The sequence below is a fragment of the Mya arenaria genome, chromosome 5 (assembly GCF_026914265.1).
Source record: "Mya arenaria isolate MELC-2E11 chromosome 5, ASM2691426v1".
Taxonomy (NCBI): Eukaryota; Metazoa; Mollusca; class Bivalvia; order Myida; family Myidae; genus Mya; species Mya arenaria.
In genome coordinates, this window is record NC_069126.1 from 38792513 (window position 1) to 38815507 (window position 22995).

Sequence of the window (22995 nt, forward strand, 5' to 3'; positions counted from 1 at the left end):
ATGTATGGCATGTGCCATACTTAAATGGCAGCAGAAATGGCCACAGTATGCTACGTAAACTATTAATCATCAGGTTTAGATTTTCATCGTCACACGACTTGTGTATTGTAGTATAGCAACGTTTTAAACAAAATGTGATTGCATTGCATGTTAAACACTTGAATAAATAACTAAAAAAATCATATTCAACGTTTTATTGCGTCATGCTTTATGTGCGTTTTATACAATGAAATGTCTCAGATTGATTCTTCCCTAATTGTTTCCACCAAACAATGCAGTTGATTATCATGTATTTTGGACGCGAAACTGTTGGCAAACTAAACCATGCTCATGTCTACACAATTTAAACTCACATCTATGTAAACATGGTAGAGCACTTCCAACATATAATTGCTAGATTGTATTCTTTCTTTCAGTGCGTTATACAAGTCGAATAATAAATGATGGTCATATACATGTTCTGTTTTGAACAGTTCTAACAGTTTCTTCTCCATATCCACTCAAAGCCCGTCAAAACGGTGTGAAATCCCGATCTCTCGCCGTTGAATATTCACTAACGTAGACATATTCATAACCTGACTCCTAAAAGATAATTTATTTAAACGACAAAACGACCATATTTTCTACTTTCGAATAATGGTTATTATATATGTAGGGCCCTAGCGGCTCGATCTATAACGGTTATCATATATGTAGGGCCCTGGCGATTTGATCTATAATGGTTATTGTATATGTAGGGTCCTGGCGGCTCGATCTATAACGGTTATTGTATATGTAGGGCCTTGGCGACTCTATCTATAACGGTTATTATATATGTAGGGCCCTGGCGACTCTATCTATAACGGTTATTCTATATGTAGGGCCCTGGCGGCTCGATCTATAATGGTTATTCTATATGTAGGGCCCTGGCGGCTCGATCTATAACGGTTATTCTATATGTAGGGCCCACGCGGTTCGATCTATAACGGTTATTCTATATGTAGGTCCCTGGCGGCTCGATCTATAACGGTTATTCTATATGGAGGGCCCTGGCGGCTCGATCTATAACGGTTATTCTATATGGAGGGCCCTGGCGGCTCGATCTATAACGGTTATTCTATATGGAGGGCCCTGGCGGCTCGATCTATAACGGTTATTCTATATGGAGGGCCCTGGCGGCTCGATCTATAACGGTTATTCTATATGTAGGTCCCTGGCGACTCGATCTATAACGGTTATTCTATATGTAGGTCCCTGGCGGCTCGATCTATAACGGTTATTCTATATGTACCTCCCCGGCGGCTCGATCTATAACGGTTATTCTATATGGAGGGCCCTGGCGGCTCGATCTATAACGGTTATTCTATATGTAGGTCCCCGGCGGCTCGATCTATAGCGGTTATTCTATATGTAGGTCCCAGGCGGATCGATCTATAACGGTTATTCTATATGTAGGGCCCTGGCGGCTCGATCTATAACGGTTAGTATATATGTAGGGCCCTGGCGGCTCGATCTATAACGGTTATTGTATATGTAGGGCCCTGGCGGCTCGATCTAAATATTGCAATTAACTATTTTTGATATTATTTATAACACGGACCTATAAACAATAACGGCCATAGATAAATTCGCAGCTTTATTAACCTCGGCATATTACACACAGTTTCAGTTTATTAGAAAACAGACATATCGGCAAAGAAGTGAATTTAATAAAGTTTACTGACTGTAGGTAGGCCCCCTATTGATAAAGCTTTCACTGATTTATTGATCGTCCATACTTTTACGAACAAAAAAATAGCAAGGATTCTTTTCTAAATAAAATGCATTTATGTTTATGATGCATAAACTAAAGAGAAATGTTTACAAAAGTCTTGAGGATTCAAACGAGTAATAATTTGTAAAATGTAGCGTGAGCATACCCTGCAATCGTTAATATAGAATGCCGATTCGAATTTCCCGCTTGTAATGGGTTTTGTCGTGACGTATTAAAGAGGAAGTTCGGGTGACACACTTTGCGCATGCGAATAACGGTTTTAACATTTCTTTTAGTTTTGTCCAAACTTCCCCGATTGTCCGTAGTTACCCGAATCCGCGCCTAACGGCATTCGTGATTGCAGATGGCAACACAAAACTAAAAAAAAACTACAAATTAATGGTTCATGCAGCTGTGGGGAACCTAATTACATATAAACCACCAAAGAGACTTCAACATATTCTTTCCTCTTGAATGGATTCCGACAATCTGACATTAATCTTTTATCCAATTTAAAAGTGCTCAAAGGAGGCTGTACGAGGGTGTGAGCGAGGGTGAACAGTCTGCCACTGCTGCTAATGGTGATGATGAGGATGATGGCCCTGTTACAGTCAAGACCAAAACCGCCCCCAACATTACAGCTACCCGTTCATTATTCGATGCTCGGCAGAGCAGAATCCATTAAGGTAAATAGAAAAATTTAATGGAATGTAAAATGATTTTCATAATTGAACCTTGCATCTTTTTATTATTATAAACATTAACAAACAGCCAACCACATCCATGGTTTAATGGATCACTGTTTATTACCTGAAGTGTCTTGTTTCAATTTTTATTTTTGACAGAATGTTAATTATTTGTTCCAGATTGGGACACCTGTATCTTTGTGCTGTTGGAAAACCAGCAGGAACAATTGCGACAGCATACGCGGCTCCTGCATCTCATCCTAGCGAGAAGTTCAGCACAAGATGCAGTTCCAAGTGAGTTGCCAGAGGGGATATCTTTCCCTCTCAAAACTGTGGAGGATTTGACAGCCTTCAAAGAGCGAATGTCACAAGCAAATGCTGCAACATCCGTTGTAAGTTTCTTAAACATAGTTGACTGATTTTTGGACTAGGGCACTTGTGGCCTAGTTCATAGCCATAACCGCGATGTCTGCATTTTCAAGCCGCATCTGAGGGTTCACTGACGTAATGTATGCATACGCTGTATTTTGATTGGATTGCCGTTAGCGAATTTGAATAATCAAAGTAGTACCAGAACTGATTACAATCACAACATCCAATAAAAATAGTTCTCCTAACAATTCAAGCTAACTGTATGTTCTTTTAATGAAGCACAATAAATGCATACGTAGCGAGTGAGTTGATCGGGTTAACCACATGAATGTTCTTGCATACGGTCAGATTATATGCAATAAGAATATGAACATATTGGAAAAGTACGCATCGAAGTTTTTCCGTTCAATGCTCTGTATTGATATACTGGTACCCTATTTCTCTTTTATCCGAAAAGAAATTAGTATCAGCTAACCGTGGTGCCCGTCGCGCATTTGAAATGTCTTGTGAATTCATACGTATTAAAAGCGAATAAAGCGTGCGGTCTAAGTAGAAAACAACCAGGAAAGTTGGTTTAAAAAAAGTAGTGTTATCCTTTGTATACAATGTTGGTATTCCGAAGTCGGTCCCTGATCTTTTTTCGACATAATTTGCATGTTTCCGTGATATTTTATTTTCGATACAAAGTTTTTTCAAACTAATCATCGCATGGCACTTAGCAATTTTTTTAAATACAACATGATTTTTGGTATTTATTGTTCAAATACTATTAATGTTAACTAAAAACCATATGCCACGTACCTGTATAACTTTATATTTTTGAGGAAAAGTAAATCAGGGTACCAGTCTACTTATTAACCTCAAAATTTACTCTGATCAGAGCGGCCGAATGATTCAGACATGTATGTTATCACTACTTCCGGATGTTGATGATGTGAATTTCATAGTGTTTTATTGAGGAAATTTATCAATAAAGCCGCCATTGAATGATTATCACCATCAAACGGATTTATTTTCATCTTACCGTGGGTAGCATTTTTAATTTGACACGTTAATTTTCAAGCAATACAAGTTCGTTTGGAAAAAAATCATGTGATTTCAATTTTGCAAAATAGAGATAAAAAAATATCAAAAGAAGTTTCATTCTAAATGAAGCCAAATGTATGGATATGTGCACAGCATCTGTGAATAAGATGATTGTTTACCTATGTGCATAGAAAAATCTTGGAGCCACTCTCAGTGTAAGTACATGACATTGTGATAAACCATCGCCATTGATAAAACAATCTTGCATGCTCATTTTTGATTTCCTCTCTTATATAATGCACCAGTCAATTGTTACCACGGCCCCCTTGGGGATATACCAGGGAAAAGGGCTGTGTTTTTACCTTTCAGGTGCCCTCGTAGCTAAAGAACTTCAGCGAACACATTATATATCACCTTTTTGGACGTGTTGTAAACATCAAAAAAATAAATATCAACATTACAGTTATGGAAGCCAGAACTAGTGTCCTCGCAATGCTGGGTGATTGCGGTGGTTTTGTCTTCCCTCAAAATATATCAGGAAATTGCTCTTACCTTAGATCCCCGGGGTGTGGGGTTATTCACGGGATTTTACCACCAGTTCGTGCTCGCAGGGCAGGGATTTTACCGGGGATTGGCTGGATGGAAATCCGGGGGGGGGGGGTTCAATTGTCTGGTGCATACTTTACAAGTTCTTTTTCTGAAGACGCTTTGTGCTGACTTTTTGTTTTCTAGCCAAGAATGAAAATCAAAAATCAGTCAGAGATACAGTATGGTGATGCATTGTTGTTGATAGATCAATATGAATTTGTGAAATATTTGAGGGAAAGGTATTTGGTTAAATAATTTATAAGTGTAACTTTTGAGTTTTATTTAACAATGCAGTGCCGAAAATTGTGGAGATATAATTGAATTTGTATTAATTAATCAGATGACTTGTGGCGTTTAGGGAACAAAATCAAAATATTCAATAAAGATCCCTTATGTTGTGGAATAGTAAAGTAATGAAGATTTAATCTCACAACAGTCTTTCTCAAATGCTGTCAAGGCTTTTTTATGCTTAGGAATATCTAACCTCGCGATGTCAGACCAGAAATCATCTTGGCATGAGCTTGGATCACTATGTATCATTATCCACCAGTCAATTGTAACCACGGCTCTCACATCCGGGGGTATACCGGGGATAGCCGGCAAAATGGGCCATGTTTTTACCTTTCAGGTGGCCCCGCAGTGCCAGGTCTTCCCGGAAAATACAGTGTGGATGGGGCTTAACCTAATGTCCCTTGGGTGCGGGGCATTTGGTGGGGACTTTACCATCAGATTATCTCAGCAGGTCGGGTATTTTAGCTGGGTTTGGCTGGACCAAAAGTAAAAGTCCCCGCTATACCGGGACCGGGGGGCGGGGGGGGGGGGGCATGGTTACAATTGACTGATACATTAGCTTGTGTATTCAGATAACGTTAAGAATAAATATTTATTTATATTACTTATACTTAGTAATCTAATTCAAAGATTTGAAAAAGGTATCCTTCATCAATAAATGCAAATATACATAAATGACTGTGCAAATCTTTTTGTATCATCCAAATATGAGTACCTTGCAGGGTGAATGTCATTTGTAAAAATTATACTAAGTAAGCTTTCAAGATTACCTTTCCAATCGCATACACAATGCAGTTTGAAACCTGAATAATTAAAACAAATCTTGGTTGTAGACCATTACTATTAAATATTTGATAAGTCACAGACATTATAAGGTACAGTTTAAAGGGGCTGTACTAAGTTAATGATGAAAAAGCAAAAATTTAAAGAAAATGTAGAAAATTGACATAAACTTATCGATGTGTACAATTAATGCATTGAAACTTACTACTGTTGATCCCCATAGTTTACAAATGATTTATTAATAGCAGTTATTTCGTGTTTTTCCATTAAAAAAGATTACTAGGTATTGTCGTTCCAAGACAAAAATTAAAAAAGTTGTCAAAATGAGAGTGCAGCTTTAAACTCATAATAAAATGTCAATGCTCTTCATTTGACATAATTTTAAACAGATGAAAAAATGTTATTTTTAAAAAGCACAATACATCTTTTATGTGATCTTACATTATAATGAATTTATTCAGATCAGTGACTTTTCTTGCACTTAAATGTGAACAAGAAAGCTTGGGATTGAACACTAAATGAAACAGGAATGAAATTAAATGAATCACAAAATATCATCAAATTTATACACACAAATGTTCTTTGATATACCAAAAAATGAAACTTTTTAGACATACAAAAATTTAACATTTACTAAATACGGTTATAAAAAATGATGAATACATTTGTAGGATTTGATATCCTACTAGATGTAACTCGGCTTCGTTCATTTTTTCTAAACTTTCTCTCAATGATGGGGAATAAATTTTATTCACTGCAGTTGTGTTTTCTAAGTTTATGAAAATAAGAACAATTCAAACAATTCATTAACTACTGTCGATCAGTGCAGATTGTGGGAGGTCATGATTGATTTCAATGAACCAATAAGCCCTGCCAAAATTGGATACTGATTGGTCAGTCAGGTGCTTTTGGTAGGCATGATTAGCATGAATGTTAATTTTAACCATCATTTATGAATGTTTACACAATCATTGAATATTGAAATAACAAGCGAAATGTTAGTTTGAATGATGAAAGCCATGAAATATGTAAAGTATTCAAAAAGAGACCATTTTTTTCAGCTTGTGTAAAAAATGAGAAATTTGTTAAGTAAAATTATTTATTGTTTATCAGGAAAATGTTGAAATCTCATGTTTAGGCCTATAGTGATCATACTTGATTGCTATGTTATTAGCACTTATTGCAATGTGTTTTATTCATTGCAATATTTATGTAAAACATCAAATATTATGTTGACTTAAGTTTGTAGATAAGAACTAATGGTATAGGTGATGTGAGAATGATCTCATAAAACCCCTTTTGGTATTGTGAGTTTTTTGCTCAAGTCTTGTTCAGTTTAGCTTTTGAAGATTTTCAAAGTAACTGCAAAACAAGTCCAGTTGTCTAGAAAGACTATGTCAAACCCTGACCAGATATAATTTCTTGTCTTTTCAAATTACCAACTTGGCAATGGTTTTATCATGACATAGGATATTGGTTTGAACATGTTAGTGTTTTTGTATGTAGAATGAAATATCATAAGTGGCACTAAATTGAACATAATTTATAGTTCTCATTGATATTACACAAAGCCCCAAGTACATGTTGATCTAAGATTTAAGGCTTGGATGGAGTCAAGGCAAGAAAATGTTAATACATTGTACTTTCCAACACAAGAACTGTTTGTTTATTCAAGTAAATAAAGCAATCCCAACACCAAGGAACTGCAGTATTGCATAACCAGCTTAATTGACATTACGAGTTGGAGTTCAAATTGTTGCAATTAAAGGCACATCTAGTTTTCAGAATTATTCAAACTCTGATTTAGCAACCTTAATTTAGTTATATGAACTTCTTTTGCGAAATGAAAGCATTTTTAGATTTACAAGGACGGGTGAAAAGTATTTGCCAAATGTACTGCAACACCTGATACCTGTTGCCTAGGAATCCAACAAATTCTTGGCACTCCAAATCTTACAGTACTATTCAATTTGGAGTGCATGAAAAGAAAGCTTCTTGCTTCTATATTCAACATCTTCTTTCTGTATGACATATTGGACCAGGGAATCATGAACCTACAACCTTTTGCATCTATTGAGATAGGGAGCTATCAGGACAGTGACAGAGGACAATATAAGAATGGCCAACTGCTGCATTTATTGAGTTATCTAATGCATACAAATTAAGACGGAGAAAATAATTCTAAATTTTTCCAAACTACTTCCTTAAGCATCTTGTACATGTATATAGTTGTCTTTTACAATGATGTTTCAAAGTTACAATGGCCCTGTGGGTTAAAGATGCTCTGTCCACGGGGTAACAGGTTTTGTACATAATAGGGTTATAAGTACTGCGTTTTGATCCAGGAGGTTGTATTCGACTCAAGTAGAATTTTGCAGATTCGGACTCCACAAGGCACAAGCCGAGTAAAATCAAAATCTACAAAAAACTACCAGAATAAAATATGATATTCCGCCATATCCGGATCAAAACGCAGTTACCACATTTTAGCCTAAACTGTTATAATTATGGGAACTACTTTTATGCGCAGTCACCCATAGTCGCTTAGGTGTTAATCCGATCTGGTCATTGTTCAGTTTAATTTCGTCCCGTCCAGACGTCCAGTATTTGACTTTAAAAAAAGGCGGCATCAGAAAATGGCGCTCGACCGAAGACAAAGGCTTCGCGAAAAGTTCAAGAGGCCATTGAGTCTCTAGTGGAGGAGAACAAGGACATACAAGAGGAGCTTGTGAATTTGACTCCGAAGAAGGAGACCTTTTACGACTCTCTGGATGGTTTACGTCGTGAACGCTCGGTTCTACAACAGCAGATTGAAGAGCGGCGTATCGACGTCACAAGAGTGGTATATGGCCGTATTGCACAGGAGCGGAATATGGGTTAAAGTATTTTGTGATATGTATTGCATGTGGATTGATGATGGGTATAAAATAAAGAATAAAATTATGTTTGGTATTCCATTCTCACTAGCAGTGTGATGAACTGCTGATACCATGTTATAAAATTTGATGGTCAAAGTATTTAAAAGACATTTCAATATTTCATACTTTAAAAACGATATTCATCTCATCTTAGTCTACTCAACTTGCTTTGCTATGTACAAAAGTCTGCAGCAGTTATATGAATAGCATTAGACAGAAGGCAGTGCCTAATATTTATCAACAGCACTAAGTTATCATGGTAACATGTTATATGAATTGAATACCAAGCACAAATTAAGAGGGAGAAAATAATTATTCACTTTTTAAATAAAAACTACTTCATAATAGCATTGTGTATGCAGTATGACATAGGTGTACAATGTAGATGTCTTTTACAAAGATTGTTTAAAGTATGGCCCTGTGATTTAAAGTTCCCCTGAAAAAGAGGCGACAGGTTTTCTATATAGTATATGATTACTCATTGAAAACCTTCTCTGAAACTGCAAATAACAGTCCTTTGATATAAAGGAATTGATCAAATTAAAGAAGTATGTGTGCCAACCACGTAAATTAATTTGTACAAGTCTGTTTTCACGACTTTGAGAAATTCAAAAGATTTATGACTTTATCTGATTTAGCGCTTTAGCCCCCACCCCCACCCCCTCACTCTACACACACTTAACTAGATTTTTCAAATTTCCTTTGCAGCTTGCAAGCAGTTTTAGTCTAAAGTTTAAGCTAGCCTATTAAACAGTGACCCCTTGTGATGTGAGCCGATTTTTTCAATGCTTAGAACATGGTTGTCAACATTCCCTGAATGAGGCCCTAGTCTATCAGTGCTTTCAGCACTTTGATTTTATTAGGTGTCTTTAAATCTAAAAATGCAAAATTTGTGCTTTAAAATTACATTTTGAAGTGACATTATTCATTCAGATTTGTTTTTGAAACGTTATCTGATCAATATATTAAAGGGCAGGCACACAAACTGAGCCAGTACTAGGGGGCGCTGACAGTGCTTCAAATTTTAATATTTAATTGTACCACATTAAGTGTGATACTATGGTTCTGCTTGAAAGTTTTTACTGTTTAGCACTTATATGTGGATTTACAGGCATTTTCATGCACAACTTTTTGTTCAAGGTAAAATACTTGGCAGAATATGGTGGGAGTGACACAGTTGATACGGTTTCTAAGATAATGAAGACGGTGTTGACAACAAATCTGGCCCGCCAATACAACCTAACGGGAACCAAACAAAAAGAGAAACTGGGCGGACTCCACTTGATAAACATCTTTTTCAGTAAGTGGTTTTGTTGTTGTACATGTATATATTAAGGTGTGCTTTAATGAAACTACGTATGCTGTGCATATACATCAATGAATATTTTTTTTAAAATAATAGAGTATTAGTATTAAAAAATGATACCTATGTAAATTTATCTCCCTAACTAAAATTACCATATATAGTTGACGATAAAATGCTGATTATTTATTACTAAACATTTGATAATTACTTTGATGAAATAACTGTCTTGGATATTCATCTATCCACTAACACTATTTACAGGATGTCTAAAATTAAACCCAGCAACACGCTCTTGTAACCGCAAGGAAATGGAGGGGGCCATCCAGAAGTGGCTTTCCGAGTCTCGAGGTCGTGAGGTTGGCCGCAAAGACCGAGCAAGGGTCACCCCGATGCTTCCTGAGTAGAATGTTGACTTATTTACTTAACAAAAATACGACTGAATTAAATGAACAAAAATTGTCCGAATATTTATCACGGATTTTCCAATTGATTATATACAATATGTATCAGGGCTTCTAAATACCGGCATTTGCCGGTCTGGACCGATTTTGACCAAGCCAGACCGATTTCAGTTTCAAAAAGTGTAAAAAAAAATCCGTCCGTAATTTTCTCATTTTTTTTTATAATTTCGGTCAAAAATTATTATGTATGCATCGATTATTTTATCATACACATCAATGTCGTGTGACATGTTATGTAGTTTGTATGCAAAATGTATCACAATAATGTAATAATGAGATATCTCCAACTTTTGCCCTAAATTTTCATATCATTAAGGGTTGCAAGAAGAGCATTTCTGATCTATATTTATAGGCAAATCCATGATGCTTTTACATTTTTGTTTAAACATAAGACAAACTGTCCATGACAAATAAGAGACCCATCAACAAGATATATATATATATATATGTTTAGTTCACATTTGGATGATTGTTCAAAAGAAGACTCTTAATATTCAATCTTTCCCTTTTATAAACAGCATAATGCTGATGTTTCAGGTAGGTTATCTAAGGAAATATATTTTATTAACATTTTTAATCTAATTCTAAACAATAAGTGAAGATGTCAGATTTCATTTACCAACACGTGTACACATGTGAACACAACAATGTTCGCAAGTACTGTGTCAATAATGTCATATTTTACTTCGATTATTGTTTCCCTGATGAACATTAATGTAAGCAAAACCTGTTGGCATTGAATAATTATCACTATATCTCGGAATGATGTCAGTTTTTGTTTTACTGTAATATTTTCTTATCCTGGGTACACCATTTCAAACTTTGATACACTCACTATAAGCTTATTTTAAGATGAAGAAAGGAATTTGGCTGGATGAAATAAGCTACTTAAGGGAGTTACGCTTAAGAACTTTCCAGAAATTGGGGCCAGATGACTATAATTATATCAACACCATTTATTTCCCTGGCCATAACAGTGATCCCTGATTTGTACATGTTTTTTAACCTATGGAGTGAGTGTATATATATTAATTAATCCTTCTCGATAGACAACAACAATTAGCGCCAAAATTCGGAAACTGTTATTTCATTTCTGGTTTGAAAGGCTGCTTTATGTCTAAGCAAGATTGTCATACTTGAATGTGTAGATGCACTCCATGCTCTGTTTATTACAATTGTGCGTCTTTCGATTCGTGTATTTTTTTAAACACATTCGGTAAAGCATTCGGAGCTCCTCGGCCATTTTTATCAAAAACAACCTCAGATGTATGCAGGTACATCAGTTGAAGTAGTTTGTAAATTTATTAAATGTAGAGTTTTAGAGTTGTATTTATTGATCTAAGTTTAAATTGGTTGCCAGTGATGTGTATTATTGCAAACATAATTAAGATTCCCAAGAATCAAGTCATAAAGTTTAACTGCTAATTAAAATTACTACGCGATCTACTTGCAGCGGACTAATACGTACCGCTTTTTGAGTATGTAAACCGTCCAAATACATCAGAGGTTGTTTTTGATAAAAATGGCCGAGGAGCTCCGAATGTCGTTAAATCCTTTAAAATGTGTGGTCTTTTACATGTAATTTTTGACACGCTTTTTCAATTTGACAGCTTTAAGTGACAGATAGAATTATCAATAAAACAAAGTTTACACTTATTATTAAGTTATTAATCAAATTCCCATATAAATGTACTAAATCTTTTTAGCTCGGTATTGTCAAACCAAACTGAAAAAAGTGTCAAAATTTCGCGAATAATCGACTGGAAATGGTCGAATATCCGACTGGCGAATATACGAATAAAAAGTGAATTAAAACAGTGTTTTTCGCAAAGATACATATGTGTACATGCATAAAGAAATATTGGCGATTATTTTTTCCATATGAGACCTTTAAAACCATATATATATAGACATAATCTGAATTCCCAACTACTGACAAGTTAGCAGTTGAATATTCGCGAATAATCGACTGGAAATGAACGAATATCCGACTGGCAAAAATACGAATAAAAGTAAATTAAAACAGTGTTTTTGTCGCAAAGATACATATGTGTACATGCATAAAGAAACATTTGGCGATTAATTTTCCCATATGTGACCTTTAAAACCATACATAAAGACATAAACTGAATCCCCAACTACTGACTGGTTTGCAGTTGAACATTCGCGAATAATTGACTGGAAATGGTCGAATATACGACTGGCGAATATACGAAAAAAGTAAATAAAAACAGTGTATGTCGCAAATAAACATATGTGTTCATGCATAAAGAAACATTTGGCGATTAATTTTCCCATATGTGACCTTTAAAACCATACATAAAGACATAAACTGAATCCCCAACAACTGACTGGTTTGTAGTTGAACATTCGCGAATAATCGACTGGAAATGGTCGAATATCCGACTGGCGAATATACGAATAAAAGTAAATTAAAACAGTGTTTGTCGAATCCCCAAATGGCAACTAGCAGGTAGTTGAATATTCGAATCTCCAACTGGCAACTGGTAAGTAGTTGATTATTCGAATCCCCAACTACCAACTACCAACTACCTTCCAACTTTACCGTCATTTTACATTTCTAATGTTTTCATGTTAAAACTTAATAAGATTATTGCTATCTTTGTGTGTAATGAAATATTATGTTGATATTATGTCATTGTACTTCTAGCTGTTGGTCTAGATAACCAATGAAGGGATAGTAATGAAATAAGCCACCAGGAGACAAGAACATCAGTACCATCACGACCCAAACATCAGAGAAGTACAAAGCCACCAGGAGACAAGATCATCAGTGCTATCACGAAAAACACATCAGTGAAGTACAAAGTCACCAGGAAACAATATCATCAGTGCCATTACGAAAAACACATCAGAGAAGTACAAAGCCACCAAAAGACAAGGTCATCAGTGCCATCACAACCCACACATCTGAGAAGTACAAAGCAACCAGGAGACAAGATCATCAGTGCCATCACAACCCACACATCTGAGAAGTACAAAGCCACCAGGAGACAAGATCATCAGTGCCATCACTTCCCACACATGTGAGAAGTACAAAGCCACCAGGAGACATGAACATCAGTGCCATTGCACACCACACATCTGAAAAGTACAAAGCCACCAGGAGACAAGAACATCAGTGCCATCACGACCCAAACATCAGAGAAGTACAAAGCCACCAGGAGACAAGAACATTAGTACCATCACAACCCACACATTTGAGTAGTACAAAGTCACCAGGAGACAAGATCATCAGTGCCATCACACACCACACATCTGAGAAGTACAAAGCCACCAGGAGGCAAGAACATCAGTGCCATCACACACCACACATCTGAGAAGTACAAAGCCACCAGGAGGCAAGAACACCAGTGCCATCACACACCACACATCTGAAAAGTACAAAGCAACCAGCAGACAAGATCATCAGTGCCATCACAACCCACACATGTGAGAAGTACACAGCCACCAGGAGACAAGAACATCAGTGCCATCACAACCCACACATCTGAGAAGTACAAAGCAACCAAGAGACAAGAACATCACTGCCATCACAACTCAGAAATCTGAGAAGTACAAAGCCACCAGGAGACAAGACCATCAGTGCAATCACAACCCATACATCTGAGAAGTACAAAGCCACCAGCAGACAAGACCACCAGTGCCATCACAACCTACACATCTGAAAAGTACAAAGCCACCAGGATACAAGACCATCAGTGCAATCACAACCTACACATCAGATAAGTACAAAGCCACCAGGAAACAAGATCATCAGTGACATTACGACCTGCACATCAGAGAAGTACAAAGCCACCAGGAGACAAGATCATCAGTCCCATTACGACCCACACATCAGAGAAGCACAAAGCCACCATGAGACAAAATCATCAGTGCCATCACAACCCACACATCTGAGAAGTACAAAGCTACCAGGAGGCAAGATCATCAGTGCCATCACAACCTACATATCTGAGAAGTACAAAGCTACCAGGAGACAAGAACATCAGTGCCATCACAACCCACACATCTGAGAAGTACAAAGCTACCAGGAGGCAAGATCATCAGTGCCATTACGACCTACACATCAGAGAAGTACAAAGCTACCAGGAGGCAAGATCATCAGTGCCATCACGACCTACACATCAGAGAAGTACAAAGCTACCAGGAGGCAAGAACATCAGTGCCATCACGACCCACACATCAGAGAAGTACAAAGCTACCAGGAGGCAAGATCATCAGTGCCATCACGACCTACACATCTGAGAAGTACAAAGCTACCAGGAGACAAGAACATCAGTGCCATCACAACCCACACATCTGAGAAGTACAAAGCCACCAGGAGACAAGAACATCAGTGCCATCACGACCCACACATCAGAGAAGTACAAAGCTACCAGGAGGCAAGATCATCAGTGCCATTACGACCTACACATCAGAGAAGTACAAAGCTACCAGGAGGCAAGATCATCAGTGCCATCACGACCTACACATCTGAGAAGTACAAAGCTACCAGGAGACAAGAACATCAGTGCCATCACAACCCACACATCTGAGAAGTACAAAGCTACCAGGAGACAAGAACATCAGTGCCATCACGACCCACACATCAGAGAAGTACAAAGCTACGAGGAGGCAAGATCATCAGTGCCATTACGACCTACACATCAGAGATGTACAAAGCTACCAGGAGGCAAGATCATCAGTGCCATCACGACCTACACATCAGAGAAGTACAAAGCTACCAGGAGACAAGAACATCAGTGCCATCACGACCCACACATCAGAGAAGTACAAAGCTACCAGGAGGCAAGATCATCAGTGCCATCACGACCTACACATCTGAGAAGTACAAAGCTACCAGGAGACAAGAACATCAGTGCCATCACAACCCACACATCTGAGAAGTACAAAGCTACCAGGAGGCAAGATCATCAGTGCCATTACGACCTACACATCAGAGAAGTACAAAGCCACCAGGAGACAAGATCATCAGTGCCATCGCGACCCACACATCAGAGAAGTACAAAGCTACCAGGAGGCAAGATCATCAGTGCCATCACGACCCACACATCAGAGAAGTACAAAGCTACCAGGAGGCAAGATCATCAGTGCCATCACAACCAACACATCTAAGAAGTACAAAGTCACCAGGAGACAAGATCATCAGTGCCATCACAACCAACACATTTAAGAAGTACAAAGTCACCAGGAGACAAGATCATCAGTGCCATCACGACCCAAACATCAGAGAATACAAAGTCACCAGGAGACAAGATCATCAGTGACATCACAACCAATACATCTGAGAAGTACAAAGCCACCAGCAGACACGACCATCAGTGCCATTACGACCCAAACATCTGAGAAGTACAAAGCCACCAGGAGACAAAAACATCAGTGCCATTACAGCCCACACATCTGAGAAGTACAAAGCCAGCAGCAGACACGACCATCTGAGAAGTACACAACCACCATTACGACCCAAACATCTGAGAAGTACACAACCACCAGGAGACAAAATCATTAGTGCTGTCACAACCCACACATCTTAGAAGAATAAAGCCACCAGGAGACATGAACAACATGGATGAAGAAAATCACACGGGATTACTTACTGAAATTGCACGACCCTACTGACTGAAATTAGACGATACTACTGACTGAAATTAGACGGCACTTCTGAATGAAATCACACGGCACTACTGACTGAAATCAGACGGCACTACTGAATGAAATCACACGGCACTACGTACTGAAATCAGACAGCACTACTGAATGAAATCACACGTCACAACTGACTGAAATCAGACTGCACTACTGAATGAAATCACACGGCACTACGTACTGAAATCACACGGCAGAGTGACTATTGACTGAAATCACATGGAACTACTGAATGAAATCACACGGAACTACTGAATGAAATCACACGGCACTACTGAATGAAATCACACGGCACTACTGAATGAAATCACACGAAACTACTGAATGAAAGCACATGGCACTACTGACTCAAATCACACGGCACTTGTGATTACTGACTGAAATCCGAAAACTTTCTGGAACTGCATTATGCCAAGAATTAAGACCAATGTTGGTGTCAGTAAAAAAATAATCTAACCATTATTTTTTGTGTTCTCAACTATTACCGCTATAATCCAACTTTTCAAAGATCTGTCAACATCAAAAGTAACAGAAACCCATGGATCATGACTTACACAAGACTTACACAGGACTTACACAAACATTATTGATGTTTAACACATCGGGAGTGGTTCATTTGAACCATTTTAAACGTGTTAAAAAGAACTACTGGTCAACAAATTTTACCGATTAGTTTAAGTTAAATCGTGGAAAGCTCAACAACTGGTATAGGACTCTTTTAAGTTTTCAACGACGTTGTAAAAATACGCTATGTAAGACCGCATGAAAGTCGTCCTCCAGTAATTTGCAAAAGGAATTACCCTTTTCATAAAAAATGTATCATATAAAGACTTTTTGACAAATACACCATATACTTTATATAATCCAAGGGCAAAGAAAATAATTCATATACTGCATTAGTTGTTCATCAGTTATCCCATATAATAATAAAATCGTAGGCAAACCTTTTGATAAATATTGACTTGTGTGAAGAAATAATTTAATTCAAGGATCATTTATTACAGACACATTAAAATGCAGTAAAGATTTTATCAGTTTCTTTCTTGGACTGTTATATATTTTTTTGATCAATTTTGCATTGTATCGTTATTGTTATTAAACAGTGGAAAAATGTGTTAGGTATTTATTAAGTAATAAAGCACAGACAGGTAACTCAATGTTTTGGACATGAACACTTACGCCTTTGTTTATTGTCTGCCGTGTTCGTATTGAAACACAGAGCTGTGCGTACTCATTAACTCCAGGTTAACATTCAAAATAATTCGACACCTTTCGTTTGATATTGGAAACCTTAAAGGTTTAACCGGTTCGCCTTGTATAACACTCCACATTGTCTTTGCAGGGAAAAATCACACAGCGATTATTTCTACTATGAAGTATTTTCTTGTTTGATAGAGTGACAATTCTTTGCAAGCTGGGGGTCAACATTATCGTCCACGATTGTTACAATGTGAAGAAATTAACGACACATTGATTCGAATGCGATTGTAATGTCACTTTGTATGAAGTTGATTTAGTACTCATATTTGCAAGTCAGCATGAAATGAGGAAAAACTATCCAAGTTGGGTACTTATTTCAGTTCAATCTGTCTTTAAACTGCACGACAACGTAAGCTGTACGGTTTTGTTTAACAAATGTTATATTCATGATTTATTTGTGTAGTCGTAAATCAAACTAATCATTATGTTGCATATTTATTCTACGGGTTAAATCACTCTGATTCGTTCCGAGGTGTATATTTTAATAATACGCATTATCTTTATGTTTAAGGGGCCTCTATGAGTTGCTTGCATATATAGCAGTTTTATAAAATAAGAATGCGGTAATCAGTGGCAATGTCTGCATCAGTGGCAATGAATTTCAGCTATTTATGACAGTGTGTCCATGCATTCGGGTCTCCAGTTGAAATATAGCGCGAGTATGGCGTGAGCAGAATTACCGAAATAGTGCACATACTTTGGAAAGTTTTCATTCTCTTGATACAAACAAAAACAGCAACGTTTTTAATGAATCATCACTAAATGATAATTAATACGGGCTCAGTTTTTAAGTATCGAGTTTGACAAATAAGTTATACCAAAGTTAACTGAATACTGGTCCGAAATTTTATGGGCTTGATTTCAAACTTGAGTATCTAGAGAACAAATGATAGATAGCCTGATAGCCTACTAGTATATCGCAGAGTTCAAGGATCTGGGGTTGGTTCTTTATTTGTCCGTCTTCATTTCACCCGTATACATTTGGGCGTGGTATCAACCATTATGTTTGCCTTATTATGTGGGGAATTCCATATAAAATCATACTGAGGCGAACACCTGTTTTAATTTCGCAGATGTCAAATGACCTTAACGTAATGACAATCGCGTGGCCACTAAAGAAAATTTGAAGATAATAACCGAAACATTTAAGTTATTTTATGGTTGACGTCAATTGAATTCTGTTGGCATGAGACGCATGATAAACCAGAATTGATAAATAAGACATGCATAAACACATGTAGTATCGTACAATTTACGACCCGTTTTATTTGCACTGTGAATTCACCTTTAACTTGTAGTATGTGGGGATTTTATGATAAAGAGTCACTGAGTATATTTACAATTGGTTGTATTTGGCGTACAACGATTCATTCATAAAACCACTTAACTGATTGGTGCCCGTTTGTAACGCAAACTTGGTGATTCTTTCCTTGTTGAGACGGGCTTAAACCTCTCACAACTACGTTTGGTTATAAAGGTTAACTGTTTGTCAACATTGGTGCGAATTAGTCACTGAAAGAGTGAGGGGTACTCTCCCGTAAAATGGGAATATATTGTCGAAACTGATGTGAACTTAGCGCATATTACCAAAGACATCATAGAGAGTGGACGGAATTTGTTCTAAATGAAATCTGCTTATTGTGCAAGTTCTGATAATAGATTTGCAATTCAGTTCAATAGAACATAATTAGTTCATTAGATATTATAGTACTTTGGTAAGATAAAACTATTATTTTGTAAAATTTGGAAACAGTTTGAATGGGAAACGCCTGTTTGGAATATTCGCTGTTTATGCGTGGTCAACACCCGTCCATCTGCGAAGGCTACGTGGCAGACGACAATTACAAGACAGACGACAGTGTTGTTACAGACGACAACTACACCACCACTAAGACTTTGAGAAGGTTGCAGAAGAAATAGCACATCTTGCAAGAAGGTATAATTCAACAATATTATGTTTTTAAAAGCATTCAAATGGCTGCTCATAAACTCCTTGATGCTTCACCAACAGTGTTTATATATCACTTAAGCAAAGATTCTATTCAGCAAACACAAAGGGAACCATATGAACAAATCAGTATGAAATTCCCGTCTTTGGTTGATGCATTTTCTATAATATATTCCAGTGTATAGTTTCTATATATTTTTTATTTTATAGTAGTCATTTTTATTGTGATGTAATAATGCTAGACCCCGTGTAAAGAAATGTATTAATTACATAGAAAACGTCTTTAAATAATACTTAAAGATGCACTCTTACTCCCAAATAAGATTTTCCACAATCAATACAATTGTATACCGAGTTTAATTCGAAAGAAAGGTGCAAACAACACGGTATTTCTACCTTATGAGACTATAACAGTAAATCTTTAAGCACACACCATTTATTTAATATTTTTTAGTAAGTAGTTGAAGGTTTAACACTCAAAATTAATGTTTGTTATACATGTGTATGCATTGATTTTGAGTTAGATTGTCACCTTAAATTTGCCGTTCAAATATGTAAAAAGAGAGAATCAATCCATGTTTATCAGAAATAATTGTATAACGAGCATAAAACAGGCTCCTTTTAAAATAAAATAAAACATACTAAAGTGACAATTGCAACTGTTTTTGGTACTTTATTATTATTATTATTATTATTATTATTATTATTATTATTATTATTATTATTATCATCATCATCATCATCATCATCATCATCATCATCATCATCATCATTATTATTATTATTATAATTATTGCTATTATTATTATTATTATTATTATTATTATTATTATTATTATTATTATTATTATTATTATTATTGGAAAATTGAAAAAAAATGGACAGATATTTTAATTGATGAGTTTGCGGGCTCGCGGTTTATTCAGTGGCAGACAAACGCCTATTTTTCCACTCCTGTTTTGAACCTTTAAACACGAACTGTTCTATTTGAACATAAAAATGTTCAGAATGTAGATAAAGTTTCTATTTTCACCATAAAATAGTAACACAATTATGTATTTGTGGCCACAGAGTTAGACCAATCATTGTTAAGCCGTTTGCATTAGAAATCAACCATCCTTACAATTAAATTACACATATATTGTATTTAAGTTTAGATCCAATAAAGCAAGTGATTTAATTTAATTTGTGAAATACAAACTGGTTCTGAATTATTCCTTCTTTTAGTCAGTTTTAAATACTAGTTTACGTTACCAGGGATTATTTGTCAGATTGTTTCAAGAAGTTCAGACAAAATTCCTTTTAGAGAAGTTGTAAATATTAATAAATAACTGTTGTAAAGTACATCTGACCGCAATAACCATATCGCGGTTACCTACACACTTTGTGCACTCTGCAATTCAATATGCCATTTGATCAGCTTTGCGGTTTCATGGTTTTTTATTATTATTTAATCAAAGTATTCTTTACCTTGCCTGGAATGTTTATATATTCTGTTCCATGATTCGCAATTAATATTCTAACCAGTCATGAATGTATTTTTTTAAATACTCAATGTTCTTTTTTTTCAGTCATGATGTTCACAGACGAATTTGGATTTGATCGGCAATGTTCGTATCTTGCCGATTTCACATCGTCTTCAGTCGACTATTTACGAACAGCGGCGGAGACATACGAGAAAGTATGTTGTCCGACGGAAATTTCCGAACAAATAGTCCCTGACGACCAAGATGATCTTAATGAGCTTGAATCATCACTCTACCTTTTTGCCAACCAAAACAAAAAATCTGACGATAAGAACAAGCCAGAAACACAGACAACAGTTCGAATGTCGCCCGAACTTCGTCGAGAAGAAAACATTCGACCCAATTCGCCCGCTGTCAGTGATATCTCTGAATATGAAGGATATCAGAATTCGGCAATTCTTGACGACATTATGGAATGCATACAAACGGTGGACACTGGAGATAAAATTGAAAACACGAGCTCAAATGGTACACACATTTAGATTATTTAATTTGAATCGTTTAAGTTTAACTATCCACACTAGTGAAAACACACAGCAGCATATTTCGCCAGGGTTCAGTGTCAAGACGTCGCCCACTCGTATAAATAAAGTTTAATCCTTGCGATAAAAGAATGGTAACATAGTTACTCCTTTTTTGTTTTGTTTTTTTCGGAAATCACTTTAACGTTAGCTTCATTATTATAGGTTCATCACAGGGGAAAAAGACGAAGGAGTATGAACGTTTGATGCAGGACGCGGCAGCGCTGCTCTCAGGTAACGTAAATATTCTCCACAACCATAACTGTTTTTTTCTGCCATAGTTAAGTATAGTTTCGGAAAGACTACTTTGTAATATGATAATCGTGGCCATTTCTTGCTTCGGACATGTGAAATACACATGAAATAGATTTTTACCGTACAACAATTATGGGTAACAATTCCTTTTCAATCATATTTGACTCTTTTTCAGGGAGTGGTCAGATTCAGCTGTGGCAGTTTATCCTTGAGTTACTCACTACGGACGCTGGAAGTGGATGCGCTCGCTGGGAAGGGCCTCTCGGGGAGTTCCGCATCACCGATCCCGACCAAGTCGCCAATAAATGGGGCCTCCGTAAAAACAAACCAAACATGAATTATGATAAACTCAGTAGGGCGCTGAGATATTACTATGACAAGAATATTTTGACAAAAGTTCAGGGAAAACGATATACGTATCGCTTTGACTTTCGTGCCATAGTGCGTTCCAGCAGATCTCTGTCAAGTCTCGCGGGGAACGCCGTGATCTCAAAAGTTGACGTGATTCAGCATCCACCAAGCTCATCTAAACAGTGCCACAAGCCCCGCAGCCGGTCTGGGGGCAAATCCACACCTTCGGACAAACACCTGTATACAGCCATGGTCCAAACTCAACCTAATACCATCTTTGATAGCAAATACAATTCATACGAACCAAAATTCACATCAACATCAGACGTTATTTATCCACCAAACGATTGCCATTACGAGGCTCAAAATGGAAATACAATGGGATGGGTTCCGTATTATGAGAATTACAACAACTACTTTATCGACGTGCCGGAGACAAGACAAATGTACACATTCCAATAACAAAGCTCCTTGTTTCTAATGCGTCGCAAAACAAAGCGAGGACACATAAAACTGTTTCATACTTTAATACTATGTTCATATTCATGTCGTTTCATATGAAACAATATACATGAGGGACAGTATATGGGATTGGTGCCAGTAGATGGGATCGGCGCCAGTAGATTAAGAGAAATGTAAAAAAGTACTGTAAAAAGTCACTTTTAGGCATGTTTCCTTTTTGCATGAAGTAAATAAAACTATCAATCACCACTGCATATCAATATGCGATATGTTTTATGATACATGTAAATCTAATTGCAAGTATGATTTGGTTTGAAAACACAATCTGAAATGTTTTAGTGCTCAAGCATCATGCTATTGTAATTGTTGTTTAATGTGTTTTTCCATGCAATGTATATGGTCGAATCATTATAACGCATTTTGAACAATGTGTTTATAGTTATAAATGTGAAAAATAAATGGATACATAACAATGTTCTTTCTTTTTCTATGCATTTGTTTTCGTTTAACTCATGAAATTATTATTTTTTGTTGCGATCTCCGGTCGCTGAACGTGACCAAACCCTGAAACAGTGTTTAACAAAAATGCCTTTAAGTTTGCACCGTCACGATTAAGCGCCACCGAAAATATTTTAGACAATTCGTTTCAATCACGCAGACAAACTGACAAGAAGTCTAAAAATGGACGAAAAGTCACCATAAGCAATCAAGCTTGAACCAATGTATCAAGTCCATACTAAATAAAGTTATTAACATCAATTGCTAGATTTTGCTGTCAAGCTTATGTAAGCTTACATGTGAACTGACTGTCAAACTTTCGTTATATACCTTATACGAAA

At 36.6% G+C, this 22995-nt stretch overlaps 1 protein-coding gene across 1 annotated transcript; it reads left to right on the top strand.

Annotated features, from left to right (window-relative positions):
* Window positions 1-18484: 18484 nt before the first annotated feature.
* LOC128234888 (ETS-related transcription factor Elf-1-like) lies at window positions 18485-22614 on the top strand. Its single transcript, XM_052949496.1, has 4 exons — window positions 18485-19029; window positions 20613-21035; window positions 21254-21322; window positions 21519-22614. The coding sequence occupies exons 2-4, from the start codon at window positions 20615-20617 to the stop codon at window positions 22154-22156; spliced, it is 1128 nt and encodes a 375-aa protein (XP_052805456.1). The 5' UTR covers window positions 18485-19029; window positions 20613-20614; the 3' UTR covers window positions 22157-22614.
* Window positions 22615-22995: the final 381 nt, after the last annotated feature.

Bases quoted from the DNA above. Each gene is read 5' to 3' on its own strand.
- LOC128234888 (XM_052949496.1), top strand. From the start codon at position 20,615: ATGATGTTCACAGACGAATTTGGATTTGATCGGCAATGTTCGTATCTT. The intron at 21,036-21,253 runs GTACACACATTT...TCATTATTATAG, and splicing joins TGAAAACACGAGCTCAAATG to GTTCATCACAGGGGAAAAAG. The intron at 21,323-21,518 runs GTAACGTAAATA...ACTCTTTTTCAG, and splicing joins CGCGGCAGCGCTGCTCTCAG to GGAGTGGTCAGATTCAGCTG.